Genomic DNA, 16,079 nt, shown 5'->3' on the forward strand with positions numbered 1-16,079 from the left:
AGGAAAAGCGTTAGAAATTTCTGGAGTTCCTTTCTGAAAATTAAGCAATTTTGGAAATTTTCCATCGGCATATCAGTACCTAGTATTTGTAAATACCAATATTGACCCACTATTAGTTAGTTCGTAATAAGCTAAATAGGTGTAGGTAGTTATAATTTGGTGCGTCGACCTTTATTATTTATCATGCCTGTGTAATATCCTAATATCACACTTGCTTAGATAAATCAATAAACCTCATTAACTTCAAAGGTTATCTATTAATTAGTCGACTGCACTGGCCGTTGCTTGAGCGGCAACGCGTATAAATAACCTGTTGCCATGACAACCCCCTCGAAACCTGCGCTCCGTCGCCTTTTGTTGTTTACGTCGCTATGACATTGACAATATTCCTTCACCGGCAATCAAAGCAACACACGTTTACAAAGTCTCGGAAAAATGTTCTGGGGACTCAGCCCAGCGCTCGATTTGCAAGAGGAATACTTGAACCATGGAGATAAAAACGCTTACGAGCTAAATTTCTTGGTCATTGGAGGTTGCGATGCAAGACACCTCATCAAAACCATCTCTCAAGCTTACAGACATGAGCGACGCTACATGAACCTCTTTGTCGTCGACGGGTGCCCTGAGATAGTTGCCAGGCAGTTACTACTGATGTCTCTAGCTTTGGAAAAAACTACAAGATGCGGTTTACTGGAAAAAACAAGACGGTTCCTCGAAGTGTATGGGAATATGCTGCTTCGCCCACCGACTTCAAGGTACATAATCGCTAAAGCACGTCAACTGGTTGGCATGGTCACAAACCCAGAATTTATGAACTGCATACTACCATGTATTTCAATCGAGCAAATGAAATATCGTGAACGCGATTACATGGAAAACCTACTTAATTTTTGGACGACAGGCAATACAAACCAATTCAACGCTTGCGACTTATGGGAGCATCGACTGAGAAACTCTTTGGGGCTTAGATATGATAGTAGAGTGGGAGTGTACGATTGGGACTACCACATGCGTTTGAAAGAGATAGCTAGCCAAATATGTTTCCAAGAGTACAAGCATTTTAGAGAGCACGGGATAGCATTTACATGGCTGGAGACTGAAGTATGCAGACCAAATGTTACTTTGTCGGCTGGTGTTTATAAATGCGGGGATAGATATCTACATCGAGGATATCTCGGAGACATCGTGGCTTCGCCGTATATAGCTTATGGCTTAGACTGTGAAGACAAGGACATGCTGAAATCTTCCCACGGAGTTAACTACAAACGTGCAACTGACGTATCGGAGCGCAACCTCATGCGCATGTTATATGAGGTGGAGAATCGAGAGAAATTCGACGCTAGTATGATGAACCTGGATACGCAGAAAGATTTAGGAATGGTGGTGTTAAGCGAGCTGGATGCGAAGATATCTCAAGGCGGTCCTGAAGCACCTTTACTCCTCCGTGAAGATCGCGACACATACATCAATGTGGATTACGCTAAAGTGCATTTCTTGTCTCTCTCTGCTTTGGACCATTACCCTCACAAGCCGCAGTTCCAAGGTCTGTTTCATGGGGTATTTTTAGGGCACAACATGCTGCCTCGGGTGAAGCCAAGTGTATGGTCTATGGCTAGAGATGACGCAGTGGTGATTATGGAGTCGAGGAAATACATGGTGGAGTTGAAGAGAGACGACGTGAAGGCATACGGAGAACAGGTGCAGCAAGCCGCCGCGGCGGCTCAGTGCGAAAAGCTCGGCTCTTTTGACCCTGAGAAAGATGAGTTTGCTAAATTTCGTATTAGGCGATCTAGTGGCAGTTTTGATCTTGGTAATTAGTTATTATAAATAATGAACGCTTAGTAACTAGACTTCGAGTATGTATGGTTTAACTACACATTTTAAGATTTAACTATAAAATAAACCAACTTTTGCTAATTCTTGGAGTATTGTGGGTGTAATAAGCTAGTAAAGAAAATTTAACTATCTTCAGTATCTCTCCACTGAATATCCACCATAGGTACGGAGAGACTATGTCAAGGAAATCTTTGAATATCGAATGAATATGATTGTAGTTAAACTTATAACAGCAGTAGGTATTTGAAAGTTTTTGCAACTACATATGTATTTAGCTAGTAGCGTTATTACGATATCATATTCTTGTACTTTCTTTATTTTTTTGAAAGGATGCAATAAAACAATCAGAAAAATTGTTGTTTCATCTATTTTTTCTTGTTAATAATATGTTACATTCATTTAGTAAATCATATAGCAAATATATTTACAAGGACAAAACCAAACAGAAAATGACGTTTCAACGTTTTTCGTTTAAAATTCGTATTTTTATATTACATAATATCACTTAAGTTTAACATACTAATTATTTAGTTAGGGCGCGGCCTCAGGCTACGCGAACCATTGCAATCGGTACACATTTTGAGCAATTACCTCCATTTTTATTAAATTTACAATTTATAGGTAGTGCAATACATTATACAATGTTAAACTTAATTATCTGTCGCACTGTTAGGGTGGCTATAAGATGGCAATTTTCGCGACCAAATTTGTGCACATTACAATACGCTGCAGTGTGGATGAAACGATGCCATTTTTCAGAGCTCCTAACTCTAACTCTATAAACACTGAAAAATAACATTCCATTTTTTACATTACACGCTCTTACACGCATCTAGCATAACTAGTCACAATTTAAGTATGCCGCGTTCTAAGATAGTTACGGATATGAGTGAGGCTTAGCGATAGTGGTTCTTCCCGAGCCGTTGCAATGATTCGCGACGAGCAGAACACTGCCGTGAGCAATGGCGTATCTGGCGCGTCCGCAATTGACGATTAGGCCTACGCGTACAAGCTAGTCTGTGCGACTTTCGACTCTATACCGATGTAGCAAGTGCCAGGAGGATCGCATAGACTGGCTTGCAGGTTTATGAACGCGCGCTCGGGACGCCTACTGGATCGCGCACTCGCTTGTACGCTTTGCCGACGTTGAAACATTATAAAGATCGGATTGTAGCTGAAAAAAGATAAGATATTTAAAAAGGACTCCGTCTGGTTCGGCGTACATTTCACGTGCGCGGCGCGTTGTCGACGGACACGAACTAGGGTGGCCATTAGAGCATTTCTCTGGATACAATAATTGAGCATTTTCTGGTATTTATGAGTAAATGACGTCGACTCACGCCGCGCGGGCGAGTGCAACACCCAGCTACAGAGTATTGCAATAACATCTACCCTGTACGTGTTCATAGTAACTATTTAGACTAACTTAAAGTACAACAAATATTCCGTAAAGATTGGAAATCCGGCGCGGGAAGCGGCGAACCCAGGAGGACATTAACACACACGGGCTTACGTTAGGGGTTGTTGGCTTTCTGTTGTGCATTCGTAAAGCATAATTTAAAACGGACTCTCCAAAATGGCGTCCTGAGTTCGCCGCTCGAGCTCAGCCCGGTGTTTATCGAGTCGGAATGATAATAGCCGACACTCCTCGTCCATTATTATAATACTTTACTTGTAGACTACGAGTTATGTCGTGGCCGGGCCACCTAACCTAGCGTAATCGCGAATGAAACGATAACTCTCTAAATTTGTTTACAATAAAATAAACGCGAAACTATAACACATTTTATCGTACATATCTTTCAGGTTAAACTGCATAAATTCGTTTATTTAATACAATAATAATAATAGATATTTCTGATAAAATGGGATAACTTTTATAATTCACATTAAGTTTTAGAATATGCGTACGTTTATTACGTCTAGAATATGTGCACGGTACGAGATCTCTGGTTGTGATGTTTGTTTAACTAGAATTTGTTTAAATATTCTTACTTTGACAACTTAGACTATCCAAGTTCGGTTGACATGGCTAACGCATGGCGCATAACTAATTTGAGATAAATCAGTAGGTAAAACTAGTAATAAAAATCCGTCCTACTCCATATAAAGTGAATTGTCATAGGGATCATTATTATAGCATGGATAAGTTGTGGAAAATAAAGTACGCATTCCTAATTTTTGTTATTCATCTGTTTTCCCCAATATTGCGTATAACTAACTAAATATTACCTACATATTGTTCAAGCACACAATTAGGATACCAATAAACTTACATTTGGATATTTTAAAATTTCTCGTTAAAATATAATATAGGTAAGTAAAAACGAAGGAGAGAGAGCCATCCATAGGTACTAAGTTTATTTACGAATCTGCCATGTCAATTTCAACAACAGAGTATAAAAAAGGAATTTGAACTTTGATTTTGATATTGGTGTTATGTTGCTTAGTTTAAAATTCCTTAAACGCGATGTAACAAATGACGCAGTGTGAAGTGGGGCGTGTTCGGAGAGGCGTCACACCGACCACGGCATCATGGCGACCCTGCCGTGGAAAGGACTATAATGTTTTGATACTTACGTGGAATTCTGTACGCGCAGGGCTGATCAGAGAGATTAAACTGTAATGATACCGTGGCGGTGTCACACCGGGGTGACTCCGGGACGGTTGCTCTTCGCCCACTTCGATACTCGACACACGCTGAGCAAGTCTGACAAGCACTCTTCACAACTTATTTAACTTAGGCTAACCAAGAAACGCATCGCCATCGGGCCAGACGTTGAGCTCGCCTTCTGCATCGAATATCGACATCCTTCAAACTAACACACGTTACATTAAAGCTTCGCTTAATAATAAGTGTTCAATTTGTTAATAGCCTATCTAAATCAAAGCTACTTGAGCTCCGACGGTCGGAAGATCGAACGCGAGCTCCACGCCTCGCGGGACCTCGACACCGCACAGCTCTTACGCTACCATAAAACGACGACCTTACTCTAACTTACGCTTAGATCTAGCACTCGCGCCCCGCGCCCTAGCCCCGCTACAAACAGAGATAAGAGTTATAAAGCGTATCATATTAATAGAACAAATATAATTATTAAACATTTTAACGTAACAGTTACTGCGACAAAAGAGCGCGGCGCGCTTCATTCAACTTACATTCAACAGTTTAATCTAATTTTCCTATAGTCAGTCAATCATAATAAATGTGCATTTAATACTTCATACTTCAGTATATGTACACGATTTTCTAACAATAACTACATACGTATTCACAGCGGAATGGCGCTGCGCAGCGCCTCCTACATTCATTCGCTATTCATTTATTTCATTAGCTACGTGTGAAATATTATTGTGTTCTAACGGTTAACTATTCGTAACGTGATTACCCTAACAGTGCAACATGTTACATCGAATTAGCCTAAGGCGTGCGCGGGGCCGCCGCGGGCGCCTTCGCCACCCCCACCGTGGCGCCTGTGGGGTCCAAGCGCTAGGCGTCTTACCCGCGTTGTTGGAACCCAGCGCATACAATATTGGATACGCCCGGCGCCACGCCGCGGGGCTAGTACGAGAGTTGGCGATTTCGTGAAGATTAAAATAGACACACACGACTTATCCTAATCGGAGGGCTAGCAATTTATCAGTTATCTATTTTTACTCCGATTTATTTTGAGTTTGTACAGCTAGAGCTAGTAATATCAGTGCCACACAATTATTTTTACAAAGGGAGCATTTAGAAATTTTAAAACCGAATAGTGTTGGCAAGTACAATAAATACTTTTTTAGAGTAATGCGTTTATGTTCCTTGTACCCTGTGGAGCTGGTGATATTGCTTCCATTATAGACCACTTTTTATTGGTGATTTTATAAAATAGTATATTTAATATTAATAAATTTTAATTACTTACACTCATACGCGAGCTTCGGTGGCTAGTATTTTATTACAATAAAAAATAGATACAAGGCTCGAATTAACAGGAGTCTCGGATCATGAACGCCCTTCACAACTTAATATTACGTAAATTTCATAATGTTGGAATTCTAATTGTCCTCATCAGACATTAGAACTCCATTACGGAATAACGATAGATTGGGTCATTTCTGACACACATTTTCCACTTCACACATCAAATAAGTCTCACTTACTTACTGGCAGTATTGGTTGTAGTAGTATTGCGCCTACTAAATTTCAGTAAAGCTAAACGATATATGACTAAACTATAAGACTCACTTATTCACAGTATTCACGGAACATTAATCTCTCAAATTTAATATTTTTTTACATACCAAATTGTAGTGATTTAACATATCGTCTAAAACGGAACTATTAAAATCTGTACCACCCTTCTTGGCAGTCTGAATACAAAATTCCTTGGGTATCTCAAATAATGTCGCTCTTACCTACACTCACATTTGGTCATTAATATGCGTCATAAAGATAACCCTAATTATTTTCTCGAATTTAAAATGTTTTGGTCAGAGTTTTTGTCTTTTTTTATATTCAGTCGATTTATGTTCGATAGAAATAGACATTTAGTTATTATTATGATAGAGGATAGACAAGCTTTTATCAAAAAATGTGGTCTTAGATTTTGCCCTAAATTTACTCGGATGGAAGTACTTTTCCGAACATTTAAATTCAACAGGGTTATCTCATCGACGCTAAAACGCTGGGATCGAGCTTCGCGAAATCGCCAACGCTCGGGTTGGCGCCCGGGGCGCCGCGCAGGCGACTACCTCGTACCACTACGTCTAAAAGGTTTAGAATGCGTGCGCGCGGTCACAGCTCGGTGGCGCGGCAGCGGCAGCGCGCGGTCAGTGCTTGTACTCGGGGAAGGAGGACGACGCGGGTGTCGTGGACGGCGCCGGGCCGCCCGGGGCGCCCGGGGCGCCACTCGCGCCGGGCGCCAGCGGGCGCCGGATAGTCGCGTCGCTGCTGGAACTGCCGGGGGGCGACGGGAAGTATTCTCTCTCCCTGTCTCGCGCCGCCGCCGGCACCGCGTCTTCACTCGCCCACCGGGCTAACTGTTGTTGAGCTTGAATAAATTCATCACTAGAAAATGATAGAGAAGAGGAACGGAGAGTCGAGGCGTGTGTTGGCTGTGGACGCGGGCTCCGGCTCTCTTTTGTTTTAAATTGAAATTCGAGATAATCTCATTATAATTTTGGTGATAGGTTCAAAGCGTTAGTAATCACATATGATTCAGACCCTGGAGCCCGCGTGATGTCGTGTTTATGATGTGTTATTAATATGGTGTGTACAATAAAATTAGATATGCAATAAAATAACTCTATCAATATCTACTTTATTCTTTAAACTGTATTAATATTTAATTTGAATTTTAAGGCCAATCGACTCTATGAATTTACGGGGCTAAATTTTTATAATAAAATTTTTGGAATAGAAATAAAGCCAAATGCAAAGCTTGAGCGTTGTGTATTATACGAGTGTAACTCAGTTGTTTAAACTTAAGTTTCCCATAAATAGATTATACATATTGAGTTTTAAAGCTCAATATTAGGAAAAATATGTCAAAACATAATTCTAACTTATTGAATCCTCTCAGAGAGCTCACTATAGGCAATAAGTATTAAACAAGTTCAGCTTCTTAAATGCTTTTATTATGCTTTGTATATTTGTGTGTTCTTAACACCTCTCAGGAATCAACTGTTATGTTTAAAATTCCATAACTATAAATGGCAGTAAGTTTTCTTATGCAAGAATAGTAAATAGCGCCACCTATCGTATAACAATGATAAGACACGCGGCGTTGTATCGACTTTGCCATTATATTCACTGGCCTCTTGCATAAACTTTATCTATGGGAAACCTAAATTGCCCAATTTTTTATTTGCTGTCAATTTTTCCTGCAATTAAATTTAAACTAATATAAAATTAAAATTAACATAAATATTAGTTATATTTAGATAAAGTTTAGTCGGTTTGAAGATCTCATTTTCGACGGAATGAAAAGGTATGTTAGTTTGACCTACAGAAATACCATACGATTTTCTAAGTTAGAGGAAAATATACTGGTGAAATTTAGATTATATTGTACAGAATATGATATGGGCGGCAAACGAGCAGACGAATCGCTTGATGATAAGCGATTACCGTCGCCTATAGATACCCGCAACACCAGAGGGCTTGTACAGTCAGTAGCAGAAGTTGCTAAGCGGGCGGGTGTTCAAAATGATTTTGACGCAACTTTATTGTCGAGAGAATAAGGGCCGATTTAGACGGCGCGCGTACTCGCATGCGACTTTAGTTACATTGCGGACTGTTGGTCACGTCCCAACGGACCGATCAAAGCTCGCAATGTAATGAAATTATGCGAGTTTTCTCGCATCGTCTAAATGAGTCCATTAGAGCGTGTTAAGGTAATTATGAACACCCCGCCCCTTAGCTAATTCTGCTGCCGACTGTAAGTGCGTCGCCGGCATTTAAGATATAAAAAAATCGACAACAAGTAAAAAACAGCTTGAAGCGGCAAAGCGCACTCACCTCTCACTATCGGGCGCGTCCCTGAGCCGCTCCGCGTCGGCCGTCTCGTAGAGCGCGTCGTCGTCGGGCGGCGCGCGCGCGTGCGGGTGCAGGTGCGCCGGGAACAGCGGCGCGTGGTGCCGCCCGCTGCCGCGGAAGCGCGGGTAGCCGAAGCGGGACTCCTCCTCGCCGGGGATCCGCCCGCGGCAGCGGTTACTGCAATGAGTGAGTACTTAAGACTCAAATATTACATGTAGCGCGAAAAGCAGCCAAGTTAAAGTGGGACTGGGTTAGTCATGGCTCCTGCATACCGGATGACTCGTGGGTCAGGATAACCACGGCGTGGTTGCTCAGTGAGTCAAACCGGAGATCCGGCAGACTTAATTGGCGATGGCGGGATAACTTGGACTCCTTTTGAGAGACTAGCCAGATGTAGCTCAAAACAAAACTGGGATAAATGGAAGAAGAGGGGGGGGTTATTTTGCCAAGTTGTGGGACACTATAGGCTCGTAAATAATAAATAATAACTTATGTAAGAAGTTCGCCGTAGGTTGCGTAGCGGATGTCTGTTTCAAATTGATTGATATATATTTTTCTTTAGGTACACTGGCGTTCAAAAGTGCATGGAGATGTTTCAACCGTAATATTAAGGCATTACGGTCGATATCTATCCATGCACTTTTGAACACCTCTGTACATTCTACCTTACACTGTCACTGCAGCAAAGCGTCTAAAAACCCGATGCAATGTAAGTTAGCCACTAATTACCACAGTAACCGTGCTAAAATAACATAAACCCACCTTTAGGTAATTGGCGCAGTCGGTAGAATCCGAACGAAAACGATACTTATATTGAGTTCACGCGGAAAATATTGTAGTTATTTTAATGCTTTATTCATTAGAGTAGACAATAAAAAAATATTAATGGCACACAATTATTAATCTCTGAGTATTCAATTTAGAGGCGCCTAACAAGGATTTAAATTTACAGTGTAATCTACGTATTAGCCGGATGTAAAAGCCAAAACTTCGCACGTAAAAAAATAAAAAAAACTTACGCTGGCACTTCTCCAGGCTCGATTCTATAATGCCTATCGGCCTCAGTCTCCGACATCCTTATATCCTCGGAGCCCGACGGACTCATGTGCCTGCTCGAATGATGCTCCAACTGCCTAATCAAATCTTCCAAATTCCTGATCCTAATGGGCCCACAAGACGGCGCGTCGTCCTCCTCTTCTTCGCCGCCTCTCTGTCTTCTAAGTTCCGCTTCGTGGATCTTTTCCGCGCTGGATGCGCGCTCGCGCTTGTATTCGTATTCTTGTAGCGCGCGCAGGTCGCCCGAGCCGACGGCGGAGCCCCCGGCGCTGGCGCGTTGCGCGGCTGCAGTCTTCAGCGCCACGATTATACCTTCGTGGTAGCCGTTCAAATCCTGGAAACATGCGTCGTTCATGAGATTTAGAAATAGGTAACGTATCTTATATTAATTCAATTTATAGTGGTACATTACCGCATTTATGGAAAGTATTTTTTTTTAACTTTTTGATGCTTTCTTTCTTTTTTTAACCAGTTACTAGGGCAAAGTAAAAGTACAAGTAAAACTACTGAGATAATTTTATTCAATGCAGTCTGGTTGCAATCGATTAATTTTTTGATCATATAGAGATAGAGTATAGACTAGGAATAGACTAAATAAGAAAGGACTTTTACGAAAACTCAGCAGCACCGAATGCTGAGACTGCTTTGAAGGTCTTTGAGGTGGTTCGAGTGCCATGGTAAAATCACAATCAAAATTCTCAGTTACCTTAAACTTATACTCCATATCGGCCACCGCGCCAGCCGGCTCCTGGCCGTCGGACTGCGAGCCCGCCTCCAGGTGCTCGCTCTGGCTGTCGTCCCCCCACTTGTCCTTCCCGTCCACCGCCCCGTACGCGTGCTTCTTTAGTATTCCCTTCTCGGGCACCTTGGCCATCGAGTTGGTTTGCACGTCGATGAAGGCGATGTCCTCTTCGCCTGGAATGACACGGAAAGGAATGAATTAAATCTTAAGTAAAAAATACTCAATGTATACAATCTGCCATCTGGCAGTTGTTCACTTCTTCAAAGTTAATCCACAACCGTTCACTTTGATGATTCAGAGAACGTTGAATTCCCATTTCGGACGAATATGGAACGAAACATTGAGTTATTTTCAGAAAAATAAACTAAAACTACTTTCCGTCATGTCTCTTTTTAGGAACCATCGTTGAAAATGAGTTGTCGAGAGTTGCGTTCCTCAATTTAGATGTTCAATGAAAATTTATTGACAATTTATTTGTACCTGAATGCGTAGGCTCGTCCTCACTACCCGAATGAACACGTTTCATTTGTTTATGATCTCTGTAACAGACAAAATATTGCAATGTAACCGACCATCGACAAGCAGAACATATTTCACCGTAGCTACTTGCGCAGGGGTCTAGGGATTATGTTCACTCCGCCAAAACCTAGTACTATAGCTATTAAATGAATTGTCATCAATAAAATGAAAGCATGCCCCGATGGTTTGGGCATGTACGATGATGGTGACTGAAAGTCTACGCAAATAAAAGCGGGGATCATGATAAAATACTATTCACGCAGACTAAGACCCATTTTTTATTGATTTTTCTAAACTAATTCAGATTTGAATAATGCACCAAAAATCTATTTTAAGAACAGAAAGTTATAAATGACTGAAATGCTAATGTAGTCATGATATTGATTATGTTCAGATGTTAAATGGAATCAATCATGCTAAGTAAAACCGTTTCTTGACTGCGTTGTGTTTTAATTTATTTTATTGGTAGTTTGGATTTGAAGTATTTACATTAACTTTTAAAATATTTTATTATATTGATTTAGCAGAAAACTTGTATACCTCAATTAAATCGATTTGTCAGACTGTCCCATAGATTTTGAGGTGTAGATACTTACGGATATCTACTAGTATTGCCAGGCCCCGACATGTGATTCCCGTGTCTGAAGATTACTCGCTGGGAGTCACCTCGGCTAAAGAGGGCAAAAATTACAAAACTCGTGAAATTGCTTATAATTTTTATATATTTACCTTAATTTTCAAATTGGTACCCCAATAATGTTTCTCTAAATGTGCCAGAATTGTATTAGCTCTTTTGATAGCGTGGGTCACACTCTAGTCTATTCAAAACTTTTTTCGGCACTTGACGACAAGCAGGCCAAGCGCTACATGGCAGTGATGTCTATTCATAATGTGCAAAACCAAACCTTAGGTGGACTAAAATCAAACAAGGATCCAAAATCTAGAGATTGTAAAACAAATTGATCTAAATAAGGATTGGAAACAAAGCATGTCACTGAACGCCTGTGTGATTGTGCTCTATCACACTAGGAACACACGGAAAATCCATTACAGCCTTTTCGATCAGCTCTGCAGTTTTCACCAAAGCATTTTGGCACATAAGCGTATGTAATAAAAGCGATGTTTGTGCGCAAGAAAAACTTTGCAGAGCGGTGCGACGCTTTCAAGACTACCTCGCGTCAAGCTTTCGACGTACCTTAGGAGATTTCTGTTCGAGGCCAGACCCGATAAAAAGAGGAAACGAGATTTAAAAAACGTATACAAAATAATGATGAATACCAAAGTTTTCTAAAAGAAATCTCTGGTCAAATGGGATTGTAATGAAAGAGAGTTTTTAACATAATCAGAATAAACAAATATAATTTTCAACAGAACAGAAGAAGATAACCAAGGAAAGGGATTACCTGAAGGTATTGTTGAAGGAGTGCATCTTCCCGCCTTCTAAAGAGATGTCTTCCTGTGAGTTGTTGCTGGTGGTGGAGCCGGCGCCGAAGCTCTTCGCGATGGGTTTCTTCACGTAGGGCGGGTCGTACTTCGGCATGGTGCTCTTTTTCCTGATGCGGGCGCGGCGTGGAACGCACACTCAGATCAATCGATTACGTTTACAAGATACGAAGATGCAATTACGAAGTTACTGACCAAAAGCGAACGGGATTGAATCTCCGAACTTCAAATTTTGAATCGAATCGAATACAGGGAGGAACAGGAGTTGATCAGGTCGAAGGTTCCGGTTAACATCAGAATTGGTCGTATTGATTTTATGTTTGTTTGTGTGTGTATCATGTCCAGTTCCTCGCCATGTGTCTTTTATTTCTGATTTGCGCAAAACTGGTGCTTTTGGATATTTAGAATAATTGAGAATTTTTGATTTGGATTAAATTAAATTTTTCGTTTCATTCCTCATGGGAATTGATGTTTCATGGAAACAGATATTCAAGAGATTGATCTTAGCTTAGATGTATAGGTTCCTTCCAGTAAATTTAAGACTGAGTGAATGGATGAAATGCCTCATGCATGCAAACTTAGTTTTTGAATGTCTTCTTATGAGTTTAAAGATGTTTTGAAGCATTTTTACCGGAAACAGCCTATCGGTTCCTTATAGTAACATTAGGCGTTTCTAACTAGATAGACAGCTGCTTGAAAGAAGAATCCGTGCATCGCACATTCGCTTCTCGTGCAAATAGTTATAGATTTTAGTGGTAGTGGTAGTGGTTGGTGACATTGGAATCGAGCGTTCTATATCTTCGCCAATTGTTCTACAGTCCGTTTGTTAGTGACACAGACAACTCAACTTGTAGATGTGTTACGCCAAGGAGTAGATTTGCTGTGATAACAAGAGGTATTACATAGCGCGGATACGGCGCTGAATATTTTCCGGTTCTTTTGCTGGACCACAAAATATATTGTGGCGAGTAAGCGCCATCTAATACAGCCTGTTATCACTTAAGTATTCATTCCTTAAAATAACAGGTCCAATAGATGAGTTGTCTATATGTTAGTGGTTACCGAATGGTACATACTACATACCTTGCGTGGCGGTACGATAGTTACCTGCCACGTACCATCCTTCGCAGGGACGTCACGCTTGTGACCAGTCTCTGTAACTGCGGTTGTTTAACACATGAGTGAAATACGGTTAATGCGGTACTAGGTGACGGTTCTGACATAGGAAGATATAGACGCGATCGCGACCAAGAAAGGAAACGAAAACGAGTCACAGTTCACATAAGCCAATGCATACATCCAAGAGCCCAGAATCTTAAGGGTTTGAGTCGAGAAGGTGTCGCTCGAGTACAATGAGGAAAGCCTTGTCGGCATGCAGCGAGGCGGCCGGACGGCGTGGCCTCGCTCGGCGATGCATGTGTGTGTGTGTCGCGTGTGTGTGCGCGCGAGTCGGCGCGTGCGCGTGATGGACGCGGTCCGGCCGCCGGCGCGGACACAGAACCACAGATCAAATGCAGTTGTGGCGCGCCGACAGCGGCCGCGGCCGCGCCGCCTCGACGCGCCACCCGCCAACTCTAGCTCTACGACCACAACGTAAACGACATAAAAACTGTCCAAAATTAAACGAAAAAAACCTTGCCGATGTAAAAACCAACAGAAACACCAACGCTAACTTCTAAAATAAACATACAAGTATACGAAGGTGACGATTTAAATTTCTTCTTAAAGACTACCTTTGGTCTGTTTTCTGCTCACTAACCTTAGGCACAGGGAGAAGTTTTTGTGTACTACGACTGACCTGTAGCAGAGAGCGCTCAGGGCAAATACTATGAATACCCCCCCTACCACAGACATTAGCACCGCCACGAGGAACACCGTGTTCGAGCCGTGGTAGTTCTCTGCGCCCAAAGAAAAGGGAGTCAGAACCCGTTCACACAGATACTGTTTACGAGAGCGTTTTTAGCGGACCCATTTTTACTTAGTGACATCAGTGTTACACGTCAGTGTTACGGATCCGGTAAGCAATACTGATCAAACAAAAGATTTCATGATATGATATAATAACTACTTTGTTCTTGAACAGTAAAGGTTCGAACATTGCGAGTGTTCCCTAATGTCACAGCTAGTACCAACGGCTTCGCTAAAACGCCCTCCGATCCGTGCGAACGGGCCGGGCCTACGCGTGCCGGGGCGGCGCCGGCGACAACACACGAAACGACACGACAGGACAGGCACGAGCGACAGACAGTGCGACAACACCGAGTTACCGGCCGTTACCTGAAGCAGTACGCCATCCACGCGAACCCCACGAACACTGAGAGCACGACCGCGAGCAACAATATCACCATGTTCATGGTGCTCATCTTATTAGCCGCGTGCTCACCTGGAAAAGGGGTCCCGCGCGTTAGGGCGCCGGCGCCGCCCGAGGCCCTCCGAGCAGTGCTCTCAATTTTACCACACGTCATATATATATGTATATTGCGATTATGCTGACAACTCATTGTAAAGCTAAGTATGTTAGTATTTTGTTTCGTGGAGCAGCATTATTTGCTGATGTTTATGTTTTAGCGCTATAGTGGAATTAGAAAATGACCAATTTCTACCAGGGTTTGAAACTTTTTGTTCATTATATTTGTGATTCGAAATATAATGTGCAAACAATTTAAAACGCTGCTTAAAATTTCGTCATTTTGTAACCCTCGTAGCTAAGAAACGCTAAAATTGTAAATACGATTGTCATTTATACATTGTGTTTTGTCAGCTATAGCGTCATTTTATTTGACGTCACGTGATAGCGTCACAACCCGGCTCATTTCCTTTGAGGATAGAACGTGAGTTATATTTGAAATAACGTGATTTTGGATTTTGAAAGCAGTGCTCGGATTTGTGCGGCCAATTCAAGTTAACAGTAAATTATGTTAGTAGGGGGAATATTAACACATACAAAGACACCTGGAATCATAAAAGTTAGTCATACAAATTAAAGTTACTCATGAAATTGAAGATTGTCTTGGAAACATGGCTCAGTAATTTTGTATATAAATAAGATTATATTCGTATTATAATTATAACTTGTTTTTGATTGTCATGTCATGTAGATATTTGTAGGTTACCAAAACGCAAATAAACAGAACATTATTGCTAATGTAAATATGAGAGACATTTATAATAGTGTTATTTTATTTTTTATTAAACACACAAAAAAAACATAAAATTGCGTGTCGGTACCTATGAATAGTTACCTACCTTCCTAAACTGAAACAGATGTCATCATCATCACATGTACCTACGAAAGAAAAACTGACCAAGGTCTATAGGGCGCAGGGCTGAAATCGAACCATCGTCCGGTGCATTCGCGGCAAATGCCCAGATCGCTTGGCCATACGGGTCAATATTTCTCAAGTATATGCAATCCTTTCGGCGCCCTTTGGCCAAATCTAAGCTAGTCCATCTATTTCAGTTTATATAGTAGTGTTTCTAAATAGCACAAATTAAAATATTTTCATTAAATAATTTAATTAGTTTCGTAAAAGTACCTTGCTTATTCAATCTATCTTATTGTACAGCATAGAGGGACGTAGCTATTTGGTAAAATATAGACTTAGGTACGTAAGACGTTTATGGTGGTGCTTCCACAGTCTTATGCTCTGCTTTTTAATTTATAGATTTTATTATCGCTGATCTGTGCTTTTATTTCGACCGGCAGCTATTACTCATCGATACGATTCTAGATATCCGAAACACAATTAGTTTGCGTTGTTTTATCACAGAGTTCCCATCGCCACCTCCTGCCCCCATCAGCAGATCAGCTCCATGTCATCATTATATTTAATTGTTATCTGATTTACACATGACTGTCTGCAAAATTTCAGCTGAATCAGAAGTCGGGAAGTGGGTCAGATTTAGCTTCCAAGACTTGATCCACACTAAATAACAAACTAACATACATACTAACAGGGC

The 16,079-nt window shown here is 41.3% G+C and overlaps 2 protein-coding genes across 12 annotated transcripts in view; one reads left to right on the forward strand and one right to left on the reverse strand.

Annotated features, from left to right (window-relative positions):
• Positions 1 to 206: 206 nt before the first annotated feature.
• On the forward strand, positions 207 to 1,922 carry LOC134664924 (dynein axonemal assembly factor 3 homolog). The gene has a single exon (XM_063521647.1). The coding sequence runs from the start codon at positions 436 to 438 to the stop codon at positions 1,816 to 1,818; it is 1,383 nt and encodes a 460-aa protein (XP_063377717.1). The 5' UTR covers positions 207 to 435; the 3' UTR covers positions 1,819 to 1,922.
• Positions 1,923 to 2,185: 263 nt separating this feature from the next.
• Positions 2,186 to 16,079, reverse strand: part of LOC134664917 (disintegrin and metalloproteinase domain-containing protein 11) — a 733,539-nt gene continuing 719,645 nt past the window's right edge. For 3 of the 11 annotated variants that reach the window (XM_063521627.1, XM_063521628.1, XM_063521636.1), the window contains 9 exons: positions 13,879 to 14,017; positions 12,080 to 12,229; positions 11,872 to 11,883; positions 11,273 to 11,347; positions 10,638 to 10,696; positions 10,122 to 10,330; positions 9,379 to 9,749; positions 8,342 to 8,536; positions 2,186 to 6,889 (listed from right to left, as the gene is read on the reverse strand). In XM_063521627.1, the coding sequence (XP_063377697.1) occupies positions 6,652 to 6,889; positions 8,342 to 8,536; positions 9,379 to 9,749; positions 10,122 to 10,330; positions 10,638 to 10,696; positions 11,273 to 11,347; positions 11,872 to 11,883; positions 12,080 to 12,229; positions 13,879 to 14,017 (1,448 nt within the window). In that variant the 3' untranslated portion in view covers positions 2,186 to 6,651. Of the gene's footprint in view, positions 6,890 to 8,341; positions 8,537 to 9,378; positions 9,750 to 10,121; positions 10,331 to 10,637; positions 10,697 to 11,272; positions 11,348 to 11,871; positions 11,884 to 12,079; positions 12,230 to 13,878; positions 14,018 to 14,396; positions 14,503 to 16,079 lie in introns of all 11 variants that reach the window. The other 8 variants (XM_063521632.1, XM_063521631.1, XM_063521637.1 and 5 more) reach the window with 8 other exon arrangements.

This window comes from Cydia fagiglandana, chromosome 6 (assembly GCF_963556715.1).
Source record: "Cydia fagiglandana chromosome 6, ilCydFagi1.1, whole genome shotgun sequence".
Classification (NCBI taxonomy): domain Eukaryota; kingdom Metazoa; phylum Arthropoda; class Insecta; order Lepidoptera; family Tortricidae; genus Cydia; species Cydia fagiglandana.

What these genes read in the sequence shown, in the direction of transcription:
- LOC134664924 (XM_063521647.1), top strand. Translation starts at nt 436, where the DNA reads ATGTTCTGGGGACTCAGCCCAGCGCTCGATTTGCAAGAGGAATACTTG.